General features: G+C 42.0%; 1 protein-coding gene across 2 annotated transcripts in view; it reads right to left on the reverse strand.

The window, feature by feature from the left end:
- Positions 1–21,545, reverse strand: part of LOC105468721 (RAB6A, member RAS oncogene family) — a 101,348-nt gene that overhangs the window by 58,775 nt on the left and 21,028 nt on the right. For both annotated transcript variants that reach the window (XM_011719035.3, XM_011719036.3), the window contains exon 2: positions 8,684–8,742. In XM_011719035.3, coding sequence (XP_011717337.1) covers positions 8,684–8,742 — 59 coding nt within the window. The remainder of the gene's footprint in view (positions 1–8,683; positions 8,743–21,545) is intronic.

Here is a 21,545-nt window from a genome sequence, read left to right on the forward strand (position 1 = left end):
CACGCCCCACTAATTTCTGTATTTTTTTGCAGAGACAGGGTTTTGCCATGTTGTCCAGGCTAATCTGCAACTCCTAGGTTCAAGAGATCTTCCCCATCTGGCCTTCCAACATGCTGGGATTGTAGGCATGAGCCACTGCGCCCCACCTAAAGATAATATCTTTATATGACAAACCAATGTAATGTTGGTAAGTCTTTACACATTTTTACATATATTCAAGAATGAAAGGTATAGTAAATTATATAAATTATCTACTAAGTGCCAATTTATACACATTGCCTCATTTAGTTCTCATTTATTCGTTCATCCATTATTTATTTAGAGACAGTCTCGCTCAGTTGCCTAGGCTGGAGTGCAATGGCGTGATCTCAGCTCACCGCAATTTCTGTCTCCTGGGTTTGAGCAATTCTAATGCCTCAGCCTCTCAAGTAGCTGGAATTACAGGCATTCACCACCAAGCCCTGTTAATTTTTTTTTTTTTTTTTTGAGACAGAGTCTTGCTCTCTCACCCAGGCTGGAGTGCAGTGGCGCCATCTCGGCTCGCTGCAAGCTCCTCCTCCCGGGTTCATGCCATTCTCCTGCCTCAGCCTCCCAAGTAGCTGGGACTACAGGCGTGTGCCACCACGCCTGGCTAATTTTTTGTATATTTAGTAGAGATGGGGTTTCACCGTGTTAACCAGGATGGTCTTGATCTCCTGACCTGATCCACCCGCCTTGGCCTTCCAAAGTGCTGGGATTACAGGCGTGAGCCACAGCGCTCGGCCAAATTTTTGTATTTTTAGTAGAGATGGGGTTTTGCCATGTTAGCCAGACTGGTCTCAAACTCCTGGCCTCAAGTGATCCCCCCACCTCGGTCTCCCAAAATGCTGGGATTACAGGCATGAGCCAATGCACCCAGCTTGCTCATCAAATATTTATTAAGCATGTACTTGCAAACACTGTGTAAAGTACTAGAGATAGAGTGATGAACAAACATGCAGTTGGTCTCTACTCAAATTAGCACACATTTAAAAATCATGTAAACTTGTCTACATTCATCAGAAATATTTATTGAACTCTATTCCTTCCTAATACTGGGGGGAAAAAAAGAAAGATTTTATTTATTTACTTATTTATTTATTTTTATTTTTATTTTTTTGAGTGACAGACTCTTGCTCTGTCACCCAGGCTGGAGTGCAGTGTGGTGATCTTGGCTCCCTGCAACCTCCGCCTCCTAGGTTCAAGCAATTCTCCTGCCTCAGCTTCCCAAGAAGCTGGGACTACAGATGTGCACCACCACACCCAGCTAATATTTGTATTTTTTAGTAGAGACGGGGTTTCACTATATGTTGGCCAGGCTGGTCTCGAACTCCTGACCTCAAGTGATCCACCCACCTCGGCCTCCCAAAGTGCTGGGATTACAGCCGTGAGCCACTGTGCCTGGCAGAAAGAAATATTTATTGATTGCCTACTAGTCACCATCATTAGGAGCTAAGAATCCTGTGGTAAAAGAATAAAAAGCAGACAAGAATCTATGCACAGAGGTTACAGTCTGCTAAGACAGACAAACAATAAGCTAATTAAGTAAAATAGTATGTTAGAGAGTAGCAAAAGAGAAAAAAAACAGGAAAAGGACAATAGAAAATATTATGGTATGGTGTCAATATTTTTAGACAGGATACTCAATAAAGGCTAAGAAAATGACTCTCACCACTCCTACTCACATATCTATATACTGTAAACCAGTACCCTGCAATTCAATATATGAGATTTGGTTTTTTCAGTTACATAAATAAAACACCACAAACTTTATGTATGTCAATTCCTGTACAGTAAATATCTCTAACAAATAGGTTTTTAAAGAAAAAATTGAACTGTTTCTCAAATTCCATATAAACACTTATGCATTTCTCATTCACTCTGACTTAACATGGGATTACTGCATATAGGCTGCAGAAAGTTCACACTCAAGAACAGCTATGTAAAGCATGTAAAACAACAGCAATTCAAAAGGTGATTTCAAAAGCAAAGAAAAAGATATCCCACTGAACACTTCATTTTCTCTTCCATGACAAAAACATTCACTTGAGAATATATTAATTTGAACATCAAAGTACATTTGTTAATATACATAGGCAACATCACAAAGTTGACTAAAAGTAAATTTTGTAATATATAAGTCAAGAACAGTTCTCTCTTCCTCCTCTGAAAATAGCAAACTGTGACTTACAAATTATGCAGCTAGGTAGTACTATAAAGGCCACAATCATTATCATGCTAAGATCATGTTTTCCTAAATGTATTTCTTTATAGCACTTTTGACTAGATTAATAAATTGTTTGATTAACTGTTAATTATCCAACTTCTCCCCACTAGAAGTTCCATGAGAGTAAGGTTGGTATGTTTGTTCACTGCAGTATGCTATATACCCAGGATGCAGAATAGTGCCTGGTACATAACAAAAACTCCAGGAAATAAAGAACAATGGAAGTGTTGAGAATGATAAATGCCAGAGAAGATAAGATTTAGCACAGTTAGGGACTGGCTTTTGATAGGAAGAGGGCATTTACTACAGTATAATGGAATGAAAGAGGATTGGTATAAATACTGTTACATATACACAGATGATGTGGTAAGAAAAATAAAAAAGGGCATTCCTGCCTTATACTTCCCATTTGTTTAAGAAGCAAGGTCTTCAAAGTAAGGGTCGAAGAAGAGTGGTAAAAGTGGTAAAGTTCGAGTTTGAGGAGTATAGAGTTAGTATGAAATAGTTACTCCAAAGAGTGCTTGGTAAACTGATAACCTAGTTGACACTAGCAACATTAATGTATTTAAGAACCAATGAGGAGAAATGAGATGACTGGGTTCATAACATGAATTTTGCCAGGCATACGTGATTGAACCAAAGAGAAGTGTATTGGTCTGTTTTCACGCTGCTGATAAAGACATACCCGAGACTGTGTAATTTATAAAGAAAAGGAAGTTTAATGGACTTGCAGTTCCACATGGCTGGGGAGGCCTCACAATCACAGTGGAAGGCGAAAGGTTCTTACGTGGAGGCAGCAACAGAGAATGACAGCCAAGCGAAAAGGGTTTCCTTTTATGAAACCATCAGATCTTGTGAGACTTATTCATTACCATGAGAACAGTATGCCGGAAACCACCCCCAATCATTCAATTATCTTCTACTGGATCCCTCCCACAACATGTGGGAATTATGGGAGTTACAATTCAAGATGAGATTTGGGTGGGGACATAGCCAAACCATATCAAGAGGCTAGAAAGTTAAAGAATTTCCCATGGAGTCTAAGCTAAAAAAGGAGAAAGGTAAGACAGAAGACACAGGATCAGATATTTAAAAACAACATAGAAGGGGTGGGTGTGGTGGCTCATGCCTATACATCCAGCACTTTAGGAGTCCAAGGCAGCCGGACTGCTTGAGCTCAGGAGTTTGTCATCAGTCTGGGCAACATGGCAAGAACCTGTCTCTACTAAAAATACAAAAAAGGCCGGGCACGGTGGCTCACGCCTATAATCCCAGGCCGAGGTAGGCAGATCACAAGATCAGGAGTTTGAGACCAGCCTGGCCAATACGGTGAAACCCCACCTCTACTAAAAATACAAAAATTAGCCAGGTGTGGTGATGCGCACATGTAGTCCCAGCTACTTGGGAGGCTGAGGCAGGAGAATCGCTTGAACCCAGGAGGCAGAGGTTGCAGTAAGCCAAGACTGTGCCACTACACTCTCGCCTGGGCGACAGAGCAAGACTCCATGTCAAAAAAAAAAAAAAAAAAGGCCGGGCACAGTGGCTAACACCTATAATCCCAGCACTTTGGGAGGCTGAGGCAGGTGGATCACAAGGTCAGGAGACCAAGACCATCCTGGCTAGCACAGTGAAACCCTGTCTCTACTAAAAATACCAAAAATTAGCCGCGCATGGTGGTGGGCGCCTGTTGTCCCAGCTACGTAGGAAGCTGAGACAGGGGAATGGCATGAACCTGGGAAGCAGAGCTTGCAGTGAGCCGAGATCGTGCCACTGCACTCCAGCCCAGGTGGCAGAGTGAGACTCCGTCTCAAAAAAAAAAAAAAGAAAACAAAAAGGCATAGTGGTGCACACCTGTAGTCCCAGCTACTCAGGAGGCTGAGGTGGGAGGATCACTTGAGCCTGGGGGGACGGAGGCTGCAGTGAGCCAAGATCACACCACTGCACTCCAGCCTGGGTGGCAGAGTGAAACCTTGTCTTAAAAAAAAAAAAAAAATAGCCCAGCACTTTGGGAGGCCAAGACGGGCGGATCACGAGGTCAGGAGATCGAGACCATCCTGGCTAACACGGTGAAACCCCGTCTCTACTAAAAATACAAAAAACTAGCTGGGCGAGGTGGTGGGCGCCTATAGTCCCAGCTACTTGGGAGGCTGAGGCAGGAGAATGGCGTAAACCCAGAAGGCGGAGCTTGCAGTGAGCTGAGATCCGGCCACTGCACTCCCACTGGAATAGAAACTATTATAGTAAAAGTACCTGAATTTAAAAATTGGAAGGATACAAGATTGTGGTCTGAGAAGAGAATATATGATTTTTAGAGAAGGTTTGAGATTATGGAAAAGTACAGGAGGCTAGTAGACTGCCTATGTGAACATTATAGTTGTCTAAAATGCCGACAGGTTATAATGAAGATGAGAACTATGAAAACAAGTGCTATTCAAAGAAAGAGAAATAAAACAATCAATGTTGTTCTCAATGGTAAATGGTAATAATCACAAAACAACAGAGCTTGTGGCCAGGCGTGGTGGCTCATCCCTGTAATCCCAGCACTTTGGGAGGCTGAGGCAGAAGGATCTCTTGAGCCTGGGTTGAAGACCTAGGCTAGATGGCAAAAACCCATCTGCACAATAAAAATTTTTCTTAATTAGCTGGGAGTGGTGGTGTGTACCTGTAGTCCCAGCTACTTAGGAGGCTGAGGCAGGAGAATCCCGTTAGCTCAAGAATTCAAGGTGGCAATGAGCTATGATCATGTCACTGCACTCCAGCCTGGGCAAAAGAGCAATACTCCATCTCTTAAAAACAAACAAAAAAAAGAATAGTTTTTTTTTCCCCCAAAAAAGAATGGAGTCACCATCCATAGGGATTATGATTCTCACTTTATGGATGTGAAAATATGGATTCTGAAAAATTTAATAATTGATCCAAACCCATCCAACTACTAAATGGTAGAACTAAGACATAAATAAAGGTGCTTCCAACTCTAAGGCTCATTACATAGCTTTCCTAGAAAAGAAATACCCGTGTGTTCATTTTTCAGGAAGATTCAATTCAGAAGCCATATTCCTGAAATAAATACTTCAAAAGAGGAAAAATACATACTAAGAGGATTCAGATTTTAAGATTACCCTAAAAGCTTTCTGAAAAATAAAAATGGTTTGATAATAATCAAGACAGCAGCAGTTAATGAGTGACAGCCTTAATTAGATTAACATTTGCTATATTACAAAGTAATTGAAATCGTTTTTTTCCTTAATCTATAAATGATGATAAATGAAATCAAGTTTTTATGCTAACTACATTATAATACATATAAAATGGATAAGTAGATTAAGAGTAACCTGTTTTCTTTTTTTAACTTAAATTTTTGTTAGTTCATTTAATAAGGCAATTTGAATCTATGCTCCCCAATTGTTTAAAAAAAATCTTTTCAAAGAGTTAATATGGTAAAAGATTTACAATGTGCTGAGTGCCTCAAAGTATTTGCTCTTAAGATTACTAATTTATTCCTTTTAGTTTGTTTGTTCTTTGATTTTTTGTACTGAAGCTGTGTAGGTTGTGAGGGCAGACATCCTTACTTGTTCCTGATCTTAGAAAGCATTCAGCTTTTCATCATTAAGTATATCAGATGTGGCATTTTTATGGATGCTCATTACCATTTAGAAGTTTCCTTCTATTCCTAGTTTGTTGTCGTACGTTTTTATCATGAAAGGCTGCTGGATTTTGTCAAATGCTTTTTATGTGTACATTGAAATGATCACGTGATTTTGTCCTTTATTTTATTCAAATAATGCATTATGTTGATTGCTTTTTGTATATTCCACTTGTTAAATGACACACAAGTCGGGTGTGGTGGCTCAGACCTGTAATCCCAGCACTTTGGGAAGCCAAGGTGAAAGGGTTGCTTGGGCCCAGGAGTTCAATACCAGCCTGGGCAACATAGCAAGAGTCTTTGTTTAAATAGTAATAATAATAATAATAATAACAATAATAGAAATAAAAATAATAGTGTATAATCTTTTTTAACATGTTGCTGGATTCAGTTTGATAGTATTTTGTTGATAATTTTTGTGTCTATATTCATAAGGGATATTGGTCTGTAGTTTAATTTTGATATCTCTGGGTTGAGTATTAGAGTAACACTGACCTCACAGAATGAGTTGGGTAGTGTTCTCCTCTATTTTTCATAAGAGTTTTACAAAGTATTGGTGTTCTCTAAATGTTTCACAGAATTGACCAACGAAACTATATGATGCTGGGATTTTCTATGTGGGCAGTTTTTTAAATTACTAATTCTCTCTACTTATTATAGATATATTCAGATCTTCTATTTCTTCTTGAGATAGTTTTAGTAGATGGTGTCTTTCTTGGAATTGGTCCATTTTATCTGTCATCTAATTAGTTAGCATATAATTCTTCACAGCATTCCATCATTACCCTTTTAATTTCTTTGTTTTTTTTTTTTTGAGATGGAGTCTCACTCTGTCACCAGGCTGGAGTGCAGTGGTGCAATCTCAGCTCATTGCAACCTCCGCCTCCTGGGTTCAAGAGATTCTGCTGTTCTCCTGGCTCAGCCACCCAAGTACCTGGGATTACAGGCGCCCACCATTATGCCTGGCTAATTTTTGTATTTTTAGTAGAGATGCAGTTTTGCCACGTTTGCCAAGCTGGTCTTGAACTCCTGACCTCAGGTGATCCACCCACCTCAGCCTCCCAAAGTGCTGGGATTACAGGCATGAGCCACTGCACCCAGCCAACCCTTTTTATTTCTGTATGGTTGGTAGTAATGCTCCCTCTTTTCTGATTTTAGAACTTGAGTCTTCTTTTTTTTCTTGATCAGTCTAGCTAGTCACTTTTTTTTTATCTTTTCAAAGAACTGCTTTTGGTTTCATTGATTTCCTCCATTGTTTTTCTGTTCTCTCTTTCATATATTTCTGCTTTAACCTCTATTAGCTTCTGTATTAAGCATGTCTTTTTACTTTCTATAGTTTTGATGTTTTGACATCAGGGTCCTTGCTGACACTGGAGGGACTGCCCCCGCCAGGATTAGCTTTTTCCTTAGAGATAGTAAACTCACCTGTGAGTACTCCTTTCATAGGCAAACCAACAAGTCCAAAGTCAATAACCCAGCACCTCCTCTATAACACTGAGGGCCAATACTACACTGCCCTAATCACCTGGGCCAGGTACTAGACAACTAAGAACAGCCCCTCAACCCCAGAACCCCTGAAATTATCTGAACTAGCTACTCCTAAACCTGCTTACCCTGTCTTGTGTGCCTCTTCCCTTGAAAACCACAATCAACACTTTTGTCCACATTTCCTGAGTCACCTGCCTTTTAACTGACTCAGTGCTTCCTCACGTGGCCCCCTCTGGCATGGCATGCCCTCTCCTCTTGGGATCTGTGAGCATAACAAACTATCTTTTCAATGGCAATCATCTTCTGATCTATTGGCCTCACCATACAGGAATAATGATAAAACCTAAATTTTGGCCGGGCGCCATGGCTCACGCCTGTAATCCCAGCACTTTGGGAGGCCGAGGCGGGCAGATCACGAGGTCAGAAGATCGAGACCATCCTGGCTAACACAGTGAAGCCTCGTCTCTACTAAATATACAAAAAAAAAAAAAAATTAGCTGGACGAGGTGGCAGGCACCTGTAGTCCCAGCTACTTGGGAGGCTGAGGCAGGAGAATGGCATGAACCTGGGAGGCGGAGCTTGCAGTGAGCCGAGATTGTGCCACTGCACTCCAGCCTGGGCAACAGAGCAAGACTCCATCTCAAAAAAAAAAAGAAAGAAAGAAAGAAAAAAAAAAAACTCTCAATTTTAAAATAGTCTCTTCCTTCTGTTTGCTTTGGGTTTAGTATTCTTCAAGTTTCTTAAAGGAGAATGTTAGGCTATTTATTTAATATCTCTTTTCTGTATAGTACTGCTTTAGTTTTATACCATCAGTTTTGGTATGCTGTGTTTTCTTTTTTATTGATCTCAAAGCATTTTCTAATTTCTTTTGTGATTTCATCTTTGACGTTAATTATTTAGGAGTGTATTGTTTAATTTCCACAAATTTGTGAATTTCCTAAATTTCCTTCTGTTAATGATTTCTAATTTCACTATTTATTCTTAATTTCAAGTGTAGATAAAAATGTCACAGAATCTTAGGCTTGGACAAAGTCTATAGAGAATATCCACCATTACTTCTAATGCCATCCTAGATGATATTAGAGATCTATTTCAACACTTTGGAAGAGATGAAATCAAACGATAAAGTATGATTTATCCTAGGACTGGACAAAATCATTTATACATGTATTTATACAGCATTTTACAGATTACAAAAAGTACTTTTACATCCACAACAGCATGTAAATAAATAATTTTTTAAAAATATCTTGAATATTACTTGTAACACAAAATAGACAACAAATAAATAGGCAAAAACAAAATACCTGATAGGTGTTGTCAAAACTGTCATACATGAATCTGGTGATCAAAGATGTCTTTCCAACTGAAATGAAATGAAAAGATTTGCTCAGTGAACACATTACAATGGGTTCTCAGCAAATTTTTCTACAGAGAACTGCAATTAAAGTCAATGGGAAATATCTGCAATGGTTCTACTAAAAATAATTAAAACCCATATAGCCCCAAGATTGCCAAAATGACTTTCTCCAAACACAGACAACCAATTCCCAATTTAAAAGCACAGGTAAACAGTATATAGTTAAAAGTTGAAAACACTGTTATTATATACTGACATTCTTAATTCACAAAAGGCCAAGTAAGTGTTTACTTGGCTCTAACAAAAAGAATGGAGGCTTAGGTCCACTTCATCTAGCAAATCAAAGTATAATCCCTGGGAGTAGAAAGGCAAAAGATAGAGAGTCTTAGAAAGGGTATGAGGGCTACAAGAACTACACTGTTTAAGAGTGAGAAAAAGTGGCCAGGCGCGCTCGTTGACGCCTGTAATCCCAGCACCTTGGGAGACCGAGGTGGGTGGATCAGGAGGTCAAGAGATCAAGCCCATCCTGGCCAACATGGTGAAACTCTGTCTCTACTAAAAATACAAAACTTAGCTGGGCAGGGTGGTGCATGCCTATAGTCCCAGTTACTCAGGAGCCTGAGGCAGGAGAAAAACTTGAACCTGGGAGATGGAGGTTGCAGTGAGCTGAGATTATGCCACTGTACTCCAGCCTGGCAAGAGACAGACTCCATCTCCAAAAAAAAAAAGTGAGAAAAACTGACAAGAGAAGCTGCTTTAAAATTCATTTCAAATCAGATAGATCTCTCTACTTCTCTGGCAGAGAATTCCCAAAGACCCATAACTTTACTTTGTATTGTGAGATATATATATTTATTTATTTATTTTTTTTTTTTTCAGACGGAGTCTCGCTCTGTTGCCAGGCTGGAGTACAGTGGCATGATCTCGGCTCAATGCAACCTCTGCCTCCCGGGTTCACTGATTCTCCTGCCTCAGCCTCCCAAGTAGCTGGGACTACAGGTACATGCCATCACATCCAGCTAATTTTTTTTATTTTTAGTAGAGATGGGGTTTCACCATGGCCAGGATGGTCTTGATCTCTTGACCTTGTGATTCGCTCATCTTGGCCTCCCACAGTGCTGGGATTATAGGCATGCACCACTGTGCCTGTCTTGTATTGATATTTTTAGGTTAATCCACATGAAAGTGTCACAAGGTCAAAAGTAGTGGAATGCTGGCAATTTCTTCACCAATAAGCACATTCTCCAAGGGCAAAAACCACACCTGATTGTTTTTCTATTTTGCCAGTGGCTTGGCACAGACTCAAAATACAAAATGAATGCAAAAAAAATTATTGATTAGAAAGGAACTGGGTAAATCGACATCTCTAATACTCCCCAAAATGTACTTTTTGGGAGGATAAGAACCATACCTAGTCATTCATATTTTATTGTGAATTAAGTAACTTTTGATTTCAAACCAATTTTTAGAGACCAGATCTGGCCTCTACCTCTCCCTCTTATATGCCATATGAAAACCTGAGGGAAAAATTAGGCCAAACAACAAAGAGGCCCACAAAATCACCTACTCCAAAATATCTTATTTAGAAGATCCTAAAATAGCAGGTTGAAGAGAAGAGCTATAACTAGCTTCTGTAGACGTTAGGCAAAAGCAAACTCATATTTGGGAAGAAACCACTTTTTTTTTTTTCCCCTTTGAGACAGAGTCTCACTCTGTTGTTACCCAGGCTGAAGTGCAGTAGTGCAATCATGGCTCACTGCAGCCTCTGTCTCCCAGGCTCAAACATTCCTGCCACCTCAGCCTTGCAAGCAGCTGGAACCACAGACGTGCGCCACCATGCCCAGCTAATTTTTTGTATTTTGGTGGAGACGGGGTTTCACCATGTTGCCCAGGTTGATCTCCAACTGCTGAGCTCCAGCGATCCACCTGCCTTGACCTTCCAAAGTGCGGGGATTATGAGCATGAGCTAACACGCGTGGAGACGGGGTTTCACCATGTTGCCCAGGTTGATCTCCAACTGCTGAGCTCCAGCGATCCACCTGCCTTGACCTTCCAAAGTGCAGGGATTATGAGCATGAGCTAACACACCCGGCCTGGAATATTCTTTACCCTAGGCTCCTGGGGTTCTAGGTGGCCAAGAACATTGTCCAATATCAAAAGAACTTTACAATGAATTCAAAAACAAAGCATCGGTGGAACCACTCCAGAAAAAGAGTTCTTGTCCAGACTTTCTTGTTGTACAACAAAAGACTGGCAACTGGTGTTTATCTTTTCCCTTCAAGGCTTGGAGTGGGTTAGCAGCTTTATAGATAAGGGCAGTCGAGATCATAAACTTAACCGCATTTGCACAAAAGAGTAAAATAGCCTATCCCTTCTTGCCTTAAATGCTGGTGCTTGTTTGTCTTCCTTGCCAATACATGTCTTTTGTGGCATTTTCCCCCCAGAACAGGGTATACTTGTCTGTACTGAAGACCTGTTCAGGCCAGGTGTGGTGGCTCACGCCTGTAATCTCAGCACTTAGGAAGGCTGAGAAAGGTGGATCACTTGAGGTCAGGAGTTCGAGACCAGCCTGACCAACATGGTGAAACCCCATTTCCACTAAAAATACAAAAATCAGGCCAGGCGCAGTGGCTCACGCCTGTAATTCCAGCACTTTGGGAGGCCGAGGCAGGTGAATCACGAGGTCAGGAGAGGAGATTGACACCATCCTGGCTAACACGGTGAAACCCCGTCTCTACTAAAAATACAGAAAATTAGCAGGGTGTGGTAGAGGGCACCTGTAGTCCCAGCTACTTGGGAGGCTGAGGCAGGAGAATGGCATGAACCCAGGAGGCGGAGGTTGCAGTGAGCCGAGATCGTGCCACTGTACTACAGCCTGGGCAACACAGCAAGACTCTGTCTCAAAATCAATCAATCAATCAATTAGCCGGGTGTGGGGGCGGGCGCCTTGTAATCCCAGCTACTCAGGAGGCTGAAGCACCAGAATCGATTGAATCTGGGAGGCAGAAATTGCAGTGAGCCAAGAGTGCACCACTGCACTCCAGTCCAGGCGACACAATGAGACTCTGTCTCAAAGCAAACAAACAAACAAACCTGTTCAGGCAGCTATCCTTTCTTCTCAATGATTTTCTTTTTTTTTCCCCAAGACAATGTCTTGCTCGGTCACCCAGGCTGGAGTGCAGTGGCACAATCTCAGCTCACTGCAACCTCCACCTTGTGGGTTCAAGCAATTCTCCTGTCTCAGCTTCCAGAGTATCTGGGATTACAGGTGTGTGCTACCACGCCTGGCTAATTTTTGTATTTTTAGTAGAGACAGGGTTTCACCATGTTGGTCAGGCTGGTCTCAAACTCCTGACCTCGTGATCCGCCTGCCTCGGCCTCCCAAAGTGCTGGGAGGCAGCACTTGAACCCAGGAGGCAAAGGCTGCAGTGAGCTGAGATCACACCACTGCACTCCAGCCTGGGCGACAGAGTGAGACTCCCTCTCAAAAAAAAAAAAGTAAAATAAAATAAAAAATAGGGCCAGGCGCCGTGGCTCACGTCTGCAATCCCAACACTTTGGGAGGCCCAGGTGGGCAGATCATGAGGTCAAGAGATCAAGACCATTCTGGCCAACATGGTGATACCCCGTCTCTACTAAAAATACAGAAACATTAGCTGGGCGTGGTGGTGCGTGCCTGTAGTCCCAGTTGCTTGCGAGGCTGAGGCAGGAGAATCATCTGAACCCAGGAGGCAGAGGTTGCAGTGAGCCGAGATCGTGCCACTGCACTCCAGTCTGGTGACACAGAAAGACTCTGTCTCAAAAAAAATTTTTTTAATTAAAAAAATAAAGTAAAATAAAAGCTGTATTTTTAAATGCAAGACATTTTGTATTTTTAAAAGAGTACAAGATTTTTGCCTGCCGGCATAGCTATACGGATGGCTACACAAATTTCCCCTTTTTTTAAACAATGGTCCTTATGGTAGATTCATTCACTTTGTCATGGCAGGTAACTGTAGATGCAGACCTTGAGCAATGGTATATATAAAGCAATTCAACAAGTTTTTCTTGTAATGTCATGACTTTTCTCTGCCTTGTGGGAGCACTTCCAGCATCACTAGCGGCACTTCATACGGGTCCCACTGTGTTATTCAAGGTTTGTAGTACACTGCACTAAACATGATGAGAAAAATGAAAGAACTGTGAGAGATCAATCATTCTGATCACTTTTTACTGCAATATGATGTTTACTGGAGAGAAAACTGCTCACTTGGAGATGATTAGAGTCACAGGCATTTTAAACTAATACTCACAACACTTAAGCTCACCACACCACCAACAGGAGGTAGCCACAAAATAATTACGGTACGTACTACAGTTAGTTTTATGCAGTTATAATTTAATACTGAATCTTTATGTTTATTTATATTTCACTCCACTGCAAATGGTACCATGTATGGTCTGTAAGCATAGTGTATACATAAGTTTTAATAAATTTTAATTTTTGCTGGATGCTGTGGCTCATGCTTATAATCCCAACACTTTGGGAGGCTGAAGCAGGAGGATCACATAAGGTCAGGAGTTCAAAACCAGCCTGGCCAACATGTTGAAACCCCATCTCTACCAAAAATATAAAAATAGCCAGGCATGGTGGCAGGCGCCTGTAATCCCAGCTACTAGGGAGGTTGAGGCAGGAGAATCGCTTGAACCCAGGTTGTGGTAAGCCGAGATCATGCCATTTGACTCCAGCCTGGGTGATAAGGGCAAAACTCCGTCTCAAAAAATAATAGTAAATTTTATTTTATTTTATTTTTTTTGAAATGGAGTCTTGCTCTGTCGCCCAGGTTGGAATGCAATGGTGCACTCTCAGCTCAACGCAGTCTCCACCTCCTGAGTTTAAGCAATTCTCTTGCCTCAGCCTCCTGAGTAGCTGGGATCAGAGGCCTACACCACCACGCCCGGCTAATTTTTGTATTTTTAGTAGAGATGGGGTTTCACCATGTTGGCCAGCCTGGTCTCAAACTCCTGACCACAAGTGATCTACCTGCCTCGGCTTCCCAAAGTGCTGGGATTACAGGCATGAGCCACTGAGCCCCGCCAAATTTTAATTTTTTATAATAGATTTGTCTACATATTTTATAGTAGTAAATGATAAAATCAACCTGTATTTAAATATATTTTATGCATTTACAAAATACCTTTTTCTTAATCTTTTTCAATATTTTTAGGCTACACAGTTCACAAATTTTTCAAAATGTCACAAATCTCCAAAAAAAAGTCCAATGTATTTATTGAAAAAAATCCATATATAAGTGGACTCTTGCAGTTCAAACCAGTGCTATACACAAGGAGCAGTGGTTCATGCTTGTAATCCCAGCACTTCAGGCATTTGAGGCAAGAGGAACCACACAAGGAGCAGTGGTTCATGCTTGTAATCCCAGCACTTCAGGCATTTGAGCCAAGAGGATCCCTTGAGCTCAGGAATTTGAGGATGCAGTGAGCCAGGATCATGCCACTGCACTCCAGCCTGGGCAAAAGAGTGAGACCCTATCTCAAAAAAAAAAAAAAAAAAAAAGGGCGGGGGTTGACTCCTATTGTTCAAGGGTCAAGTGTATATACTTTAATCCTAATCCTTAAGCTTTCCAAAATAAGTAAGGTAGAGACCTTTCTTTTTGTTTTTTGTTTGTTTGTTTGTTTTTGAGACAAGTCTCGCTGTCACCCAGGGTGGAGTGCAGTGGTGGCACAAATCTCAGCTCACTGCAAGCTTCACCTCCCGGGTTCACTCCATTCTCCTACCTCAGCCTCCCAAGTAGCTGGGACTATAGATGCCCACCACCATGCCTAGCTAATTTTTTTGAATTTTTAGTGGAGACGGGGTTTCACTGTTTTAGCCAGGATGGTCTCGATCTTCTGACCTCGTGATCGGCCTGCCTCGGCCTCCCAAAGTGCTGGGATTACAGGCGTGAGCCACTGTGCCCAGCCTAAAGATCTAATTCTTTTCTGACAACTTCTGCTTAAGAAAAAGCTTTTATTTTGCTAGCAAGAAAAAGGTACCACTGAAATGGGATTATGCTATACAGTTAATCTGATCAAATGAATTTTTTTAACTGATAGGTAGAAAAGATGATTTCAGAGAAATCTTAAATTGACCCTACTTCCTTATTGCCCCAATCCTTTTCAAAACACTCTTCACTGATGAAAGCCACACCTAGAATTAAAGATCACATCCTTGTTCTGGGAGTTTGCCTCTGAAACTGTAGTAAAATCTATGGCCTAAGTAAGTTTATTTTATGAGCCAGGCATGGTGGCTCACGCCTGTAATCCCAGCACTTTGAGAGGCCGAGGTGGACAGACCACTTGAGCTCACAAGAACAAGACCAGCCTGGGCAGCATGGTGAAACTCTGCCTCTACAAAATATACAGAAATTAGCCAGGCATGGTGGTGTGCACCCTGTAGTCCCTGCTACCTGGGAGGCTGAGGTAGGAGGATGGCTTGAGCCCAGGAGGTAAAGGTTGTAGTGAGCCTAAATCGTGCCATTGTACTCCAGCCTGGGTGATAGAGCCAGACCTTGTCTCAAAAAAAAAAGAAAAAGAAAAAACAAGCTTATTTTATGGAAATACTTAAGATGAACTTAGGAAGGTGCCGGTAAAATGTTCTTATAAAAATAAAAATCTTTTAGGCCTTGAGCAGTGGCTCATACTTGTAAGCCAAGCACTTTGGGAGGCTAAGTAGGAGAGCTGCTTAAGTGTAGGAGTTAGAGACCAGCTGGAGCAACATAGTAAGACTCCGTCTCTATAAAAAATTGTAAAAGTTATCTGGGCATGCTGGTGTGCACCTGTAGTCCCAGCTACTCAGGAGGTTGAAGTGAGAGGACCGCATAAGCCCCTAAGGTCCAGCCTGCAGTGAGCTGAGATCACAAAATTGCACTCCAGCCTAAGTAACACAGAGAGACCAAGTCTCTTTAAAAATAAGTAGGCCAGGCCGGGCGCGGCGGCTCACGCCTGTAATCACAGCACTTTGGGAGGTCGAGGCAGGTGGATCACGAGGTCAGGAGATCGAGACCATTCTGGCTGACACGGTGAAACCCTGTCTCTACTAAAAATACAAAAAAATTAGCTGGCTGTGGTGGCGGGTGCCCGTAATCCCAGCTACTAGGGAGGCTGAGGCAGAAGAATGGCATGAACCCGCGAGGTGGAGCTTGCAGTGAGCCGAGATCGTGCCACTGCAGTCCAGCCTGGGTGACAGAGTGAGACTGTCTCAAAAAAATAATAATAATAATTTTAAAAATAAATAAATAAATAAATAGGCCAGGTGCGGTGGCTCATGCCTGTAATCCCAGCACTTTGGGAGGCCGAGGTAGGTGGATCACCTGACGTCAGGAGTTCGAGACCAGCCTGGCCAACATGGTGAAAACCTGTCTCTACCAGAATTACAAAAATTAACCAGGCATGGTGGCAAGTGCCTATAATCCAGCTACTCAGGAGGCTGAGGCAGGAGAACTGCTTGAACCCAGGGGCCAGAGCTTACAGTGAGCCGAGATCACACCACTGCACTCCAGCCTGGGCTACAGAATGAGACTCCATCTCAAAAAACAAGTAAATAAATAAAATAAATAAGGCCAGGGATAGTGGCTCACACCTGTAATCCCAACACTTTGGAAGGCTGAGATGGGAAGATCACCTAAGGTCAGGAGTTCAAGACCAGCCTGGCCAACATGGCAAAACCCCATCTCTACTAAAAATACAAAAATTAGCTGGCGTGGTGATGTGCGCCTGTAATCCCAGCTACTCAGGAGGCTGAGGCAGGAGAATCCCTTGAACCCGGAAGATGGAGGTTACAGTGAGCTGAGATCATGCCACTGCGCTATAGCCTGGGAGACAGGGTAAGACACTATCTCAAAAAAATAAAATAAAATAATAAATAAATAAATAAAGATAATGGACAAATTGTGGCATAGTCATAAAATGAAATATTACAATGGCAAAATATCCTAATATGTAAAACCACATGAACAAATTTCAGACACTACATGAGTGAAAGAGGCCAGATACAAAAGAATATATACTCTATAATTCTATTATATGAAGTTCAAAACTGGCAGAATTAATGCTGATAGAAGTCAGAAAAGTTGTAAAGGGTTTCTAACTGAGAAAGGGAGCCAAGGAATCTTCTAAGTGCTGGTATTAATAGTTACAAGGGTGAATAAAAAGGTAAAATTTCCAACAAGCCATATACTTAAAATTTGTCTACTTTATGCCCTTTACTGGATATTATACATATTAAAATAAAATCTTTTTCTCAAAGAGTAAAACACTTTATTACATATGTATCATTCCCAATAAAAAGTGTATATATGTATGTGGCTATCAAGTACCCCTGATACGCTGTGACCAGAAGGGCATTTCACCTCGTGAAGTGAGAAAAACTCCAGTTTAATAGCGGAGAAAAATTTACCCATTTTATCAAGTTTTTTTTGTTGTTTGTTTTTGAGACAGAGTCTCACTCTGTCACCCAGGCTGGAGTGCAGTGACACGATCTCGGCTCACTGCAACCTCTGCCTCCCAGGTTCAAGCGATTGTCCTGCCTCAGCCTCCTGAATAGCTGAGATTACAGGCGCCCGCCACCACGTCCAGCTAGTTTTTGTATTTCTAGTAGAGACGGAGTTTCACCATGTTGGCCAGGCTGGTCTTGAACTCCTGACCGCAGGTGATACACCTGCCTCAGCCCCTCAAAGAGCTGGGATTACAGGCTTGAGCCACCGCACCTGGTCAGTTTATCCAGTTTCATAGTGAGAAAAAAAACTGACAAACCCAAATTGGAGATAAATCTACAGCAGTAGTTACCAACCTTTTTGGCACCAGGGACCAGTTTCGTGGAAAACAATTTTTCTATGGGTGTGGGGGAGGAGGAACAGTGGATGGTTTCAGGATGAAACTGTTCTACCTCAGATCATCAGGCATTAGATTCTCATAAGGAGCATGCAACCTAGATCCCTCACATGCACAGTTCAAGATAGGGTTCTCGCTCCTATGAGAATACCACACCAGCACTGATCTGACAGGAGGTGGAGCTCAGGCCCACTGCTCACCTTCTGCAGTGAGGCCTGGTTCCTAATAGGAGAAATCCAGAATCTAGGAGAAAAAAAACTAAAGGAGAATGTCTCTCAGTAAAAGTAGGTAGGAGCAAGACAACTATAAGTTGAGTATCTCTTATCCAAAATGCTCAGAACCATAAATATTTCAGATTTTGGAAAATGTGCATTACACTTGGGCATCCTTAATCCAAAATCCTGAAATGAGAAATGCTCCAAAGAGCATTTCCTTTGAAAGTCATGTCTAAATATAAAATTTTGATGCATGTATTTGTAAATCATCTCTTAAAAACTACATTTGCATTCACTATGCTGTCTCAATGCAATCTTCAGAAACAAAATAGAAATTCTAGCACAATTTCAACATTTATAATAACATTCCTGAAATCACACCATCTGCACCATGCTAATTACACACTCTTGTAATTCTGTGAAGGCCAGACATGACAATGATCTCAGTGGGATTCACATTCCATTTGACTGTATTAACAACCACCGGCAAACAACTTGGGTATAAATCCTGAATCAAATGATAGGGCTAAATCTTCGAAACGTCTGTAGCCCAGGGCAAATATAATAGAAAAATAATCCTACTCACTTATATCTCTTCTTTTTAATGAGAACATATTAAATGCCAGGGACTGAAAAATGGCTGGGGATATAAAAACAATCAGAACATAGTACTTGCTAAGGTTAAGTCAGAGAGACAAAAAATTACTGCAGTGTGATTAAAAAGTACAAGAGTATGTTGTGAACAGGGCAGTCTTCTGTTATGAGGTGAGAAGGTAAAGAAAAACTTTCCAGAGAAAAATGACTTTAAACCTGAGGTCTGAAGGAGAGACTTTAGCTAGAAGAAAAAGAATGTATCTCAGGCCTTTAACAAGTACTGTGAGTATTAGACAGTTAACTTAGGAAGCTTTATTTATTTTTCCAATCTTATTTGGAAAGAAATAAATTTAAATATGTAACTCTACTTATATGAGATTACCTAAATTCTTCAAGAATAAATCAGACAAGTAAATCTGTAATGAGCCATATGCAGGACATAACCTTGAAGTTACAGGTCCTCTAACAGGATTTTGCTGCTAATATCAAACCTATCCCAACCTCAAACATCTACTTGAGAGAATAAGCAATATTTGAGGTGGCAGTTTCTGGAATCCCAACAATGCCTTAAAAAAAAAAAAAGAGAGAGATAAATCACATACCATACAATTCACTATATTTTTTTGAAACAGAGTGCAGTGGCATAATCATGGCTCACCATGGCCTCAACCACCTGAGTTGAAATAATCCTCTGACCTCAGCCTCCAGAGTAGCAGATGCTACAGGTAGAAAGTGCTGGGATTACAGATACGAGAAATTCACCCTTTTAAGACCAGGTGCGGTGGTTCACAGCTGTAATCTCAGCACTTTGGGAGGCCAAGGCGGGCAGATGACTTGAGGTCAGGAGTTTGAGATCAGCCTGGCCAACATGGTGAAACCCCATCTCTACTAAAAATACAAAACTTAGGCCAGGTGCGGTGGCTCAAGCCTGTAATCCCAGCACTTTGGGAGGCCGAGATGGGCGGATCACTAGGTCAGGAGATCGAGATCATCCTGGCTAACACGGTGAAACCCTGTCTCTACTAAAAAACGCAAAATAACTAGCCGGGCAAGGTGGTGGACGCCTGTAGTCCCAGCTACTCGGGAGGCTGAGGCAGGAGAATGGCATAAACCCAGGAGGCGGAGCTTGCAGTGAACTGAGATCCGGCCACTACACTCCAGCCTGGGCGATAGAGTGAGACTCTGTCTCAAACAAACAAACAAACAAACAAAAAACAAAAAACAAAACTTAGCCGGGTGTGGTGGCAGAGACCTGTAATCTCAGCTACTTGGGAGGCTGAGTCAGGTGAACTGCTTGAACCTGGGAGGCGAAGGTTGTAGTGAGCCGAGATTGCACCACTGCACTCCGGCCTGGGCAACAGAGCAAGACTCCGTCTCCATAAAAAAAAAAAAAAAAGGCCGGGCGCGGTGGCTCAAGCCTGTAATCCCAGCACTTTGGGAGGCCGAGATGGGTGGATCACGAGGTCAGGAGATCGAGACCATCCTGGCTAACACAGTGAAACCCCGTCTCCACTAAAAAATACAAAAAACTAGCCGGGCGAGGTGGTGGGCGCCTGTAGTCCCAGCTACTCGGGAGGCTGAGGCAGGAGAATGGCGTAAACCTGGAAGGCGGAGCTTGCAGTGAGCTGAGATCCGGCCACAGCACTCCAGCCTGGGCGACAGAGCGAGACTCCGTCTCAAAAAAAAAAAAAAAAAAAAAAAGAAATTCACGAGTGAAAGTAATTTTAGATGAAGGTATTTCCTAATTGAAAACAAGGCAGTTGGCCAGGTACAGAGGCTCATGCCTGTAATCCCAGCACTTTGGGAGGCCAAGGTGGGTGGATCACCTGAGGTCAGAAGTTTGAGACCAGCCTGGCCAGCATGGTGAAATTCTGTCTGTACTAAAAATGCAAAAATTAGCCAGGCATTGTGGCTCATGCCTGTAAGCCCAGCTACTTGGGAGGCTGAGGCAGGAGAATCACTTGAGCCTAGGAAGCAAAGGTTGCAGTGAGCCAAGATTACGCCACTGCATTCCAGCCTGGCAACTCAGTGAGACTTCGTCTCGAGAAAGAAAAAAAAAAACAAAAACAAAACTAGCTGGGTGTGGTGGTACATGCCATTGTCCCAGACACTTGAGAGGTTAAGGTGGGAGGACTGCTTGAGTCCAGGATGTCAAAGCTACAATGAACCATGATCATGCCACTGCAGTCCAGCCTGGGTGGCACAGCGAGACACTGTCTCAAAAAAAAAAAGAAAGAAAGAAAGAAAACAAGTGCTGGGACACAAAGTAAGTCTCAACAATTTTCAAATGTTTGAAATCATACAGAACGTGTTCTCTGCCCTCAGCAAAACTGAACATGAAATTTATAACTAAAAGTTATCCAGAAAATGTTGAAATGTTTGAAAATAACGTAATGTACTTCTAACCCAGAGGTTCAAAAAGAACTCAAAATGGAAATTTAGGCTTGGTGTGTCGGCTCATGTATGTAATCCCACCACTTTGGGAGGCTGAGAAGGATCGAGTGAATACAGGAGTTCAAGATCAGCCAGGGCAAATAAGCAAGACCCTATCTCTACAAAAAAACTTAAAAATTACTAGAGTGTGGTGGCATGCACCTGTAGTCCCCTACCTGGCAAGCCGAAGCAGAAGGACTGCTTGAACCTAGGAGTTTGAGACTGCAGTAAGCTATGATCACGCCACCACACTCTAGCCCGGGTGACAGAGCAAGACCCTGTTTCTAAAAATCATCATCATCTGAGCTAAATGATAATGAAATCATTATAACATATGGCATGCACTACCCATAAGAACCAAAGTGCAGAAACAAGCCAAATGACCATCAACTAATAAACAAAATGTGGCATATAGATACAACGGGATGAAGTATTGATAATATGCTTCAAAATGAATGAATCTTGAAAACACTACACTAACTGAAAGAGGCCAGTCACTAAAAACCACATATTATTGCCAGGTGCAGTTGCTCACGCCTGTAATCCCAGCACTTTGGGAGGCCAAGGCAGGCGGATCATGAGGTCAGGAGTTCAAGACCAGCCTGGCCAACATGGTGAAACTCTGTCTCTACTAATAAAAAAATAGAAAAATTAGTTGGGCGTGGTGGCAGGCACCTGTAACCCCAGCTACTCTCTAAC

Source organism: Macaca nemestrina, chromosome 12 (assembly GCF_043159975.1).
Source record: "Macaca nemestrina isolate mMacNem1 chromosome 12, mMacNem.hap1, whole genome shotgun sequence".
NCBI lineage: Eukaryota > Metazoa > Chordata > Mammalia > Primates > Cercopithecidae > Macaca > Macaca nemestrina.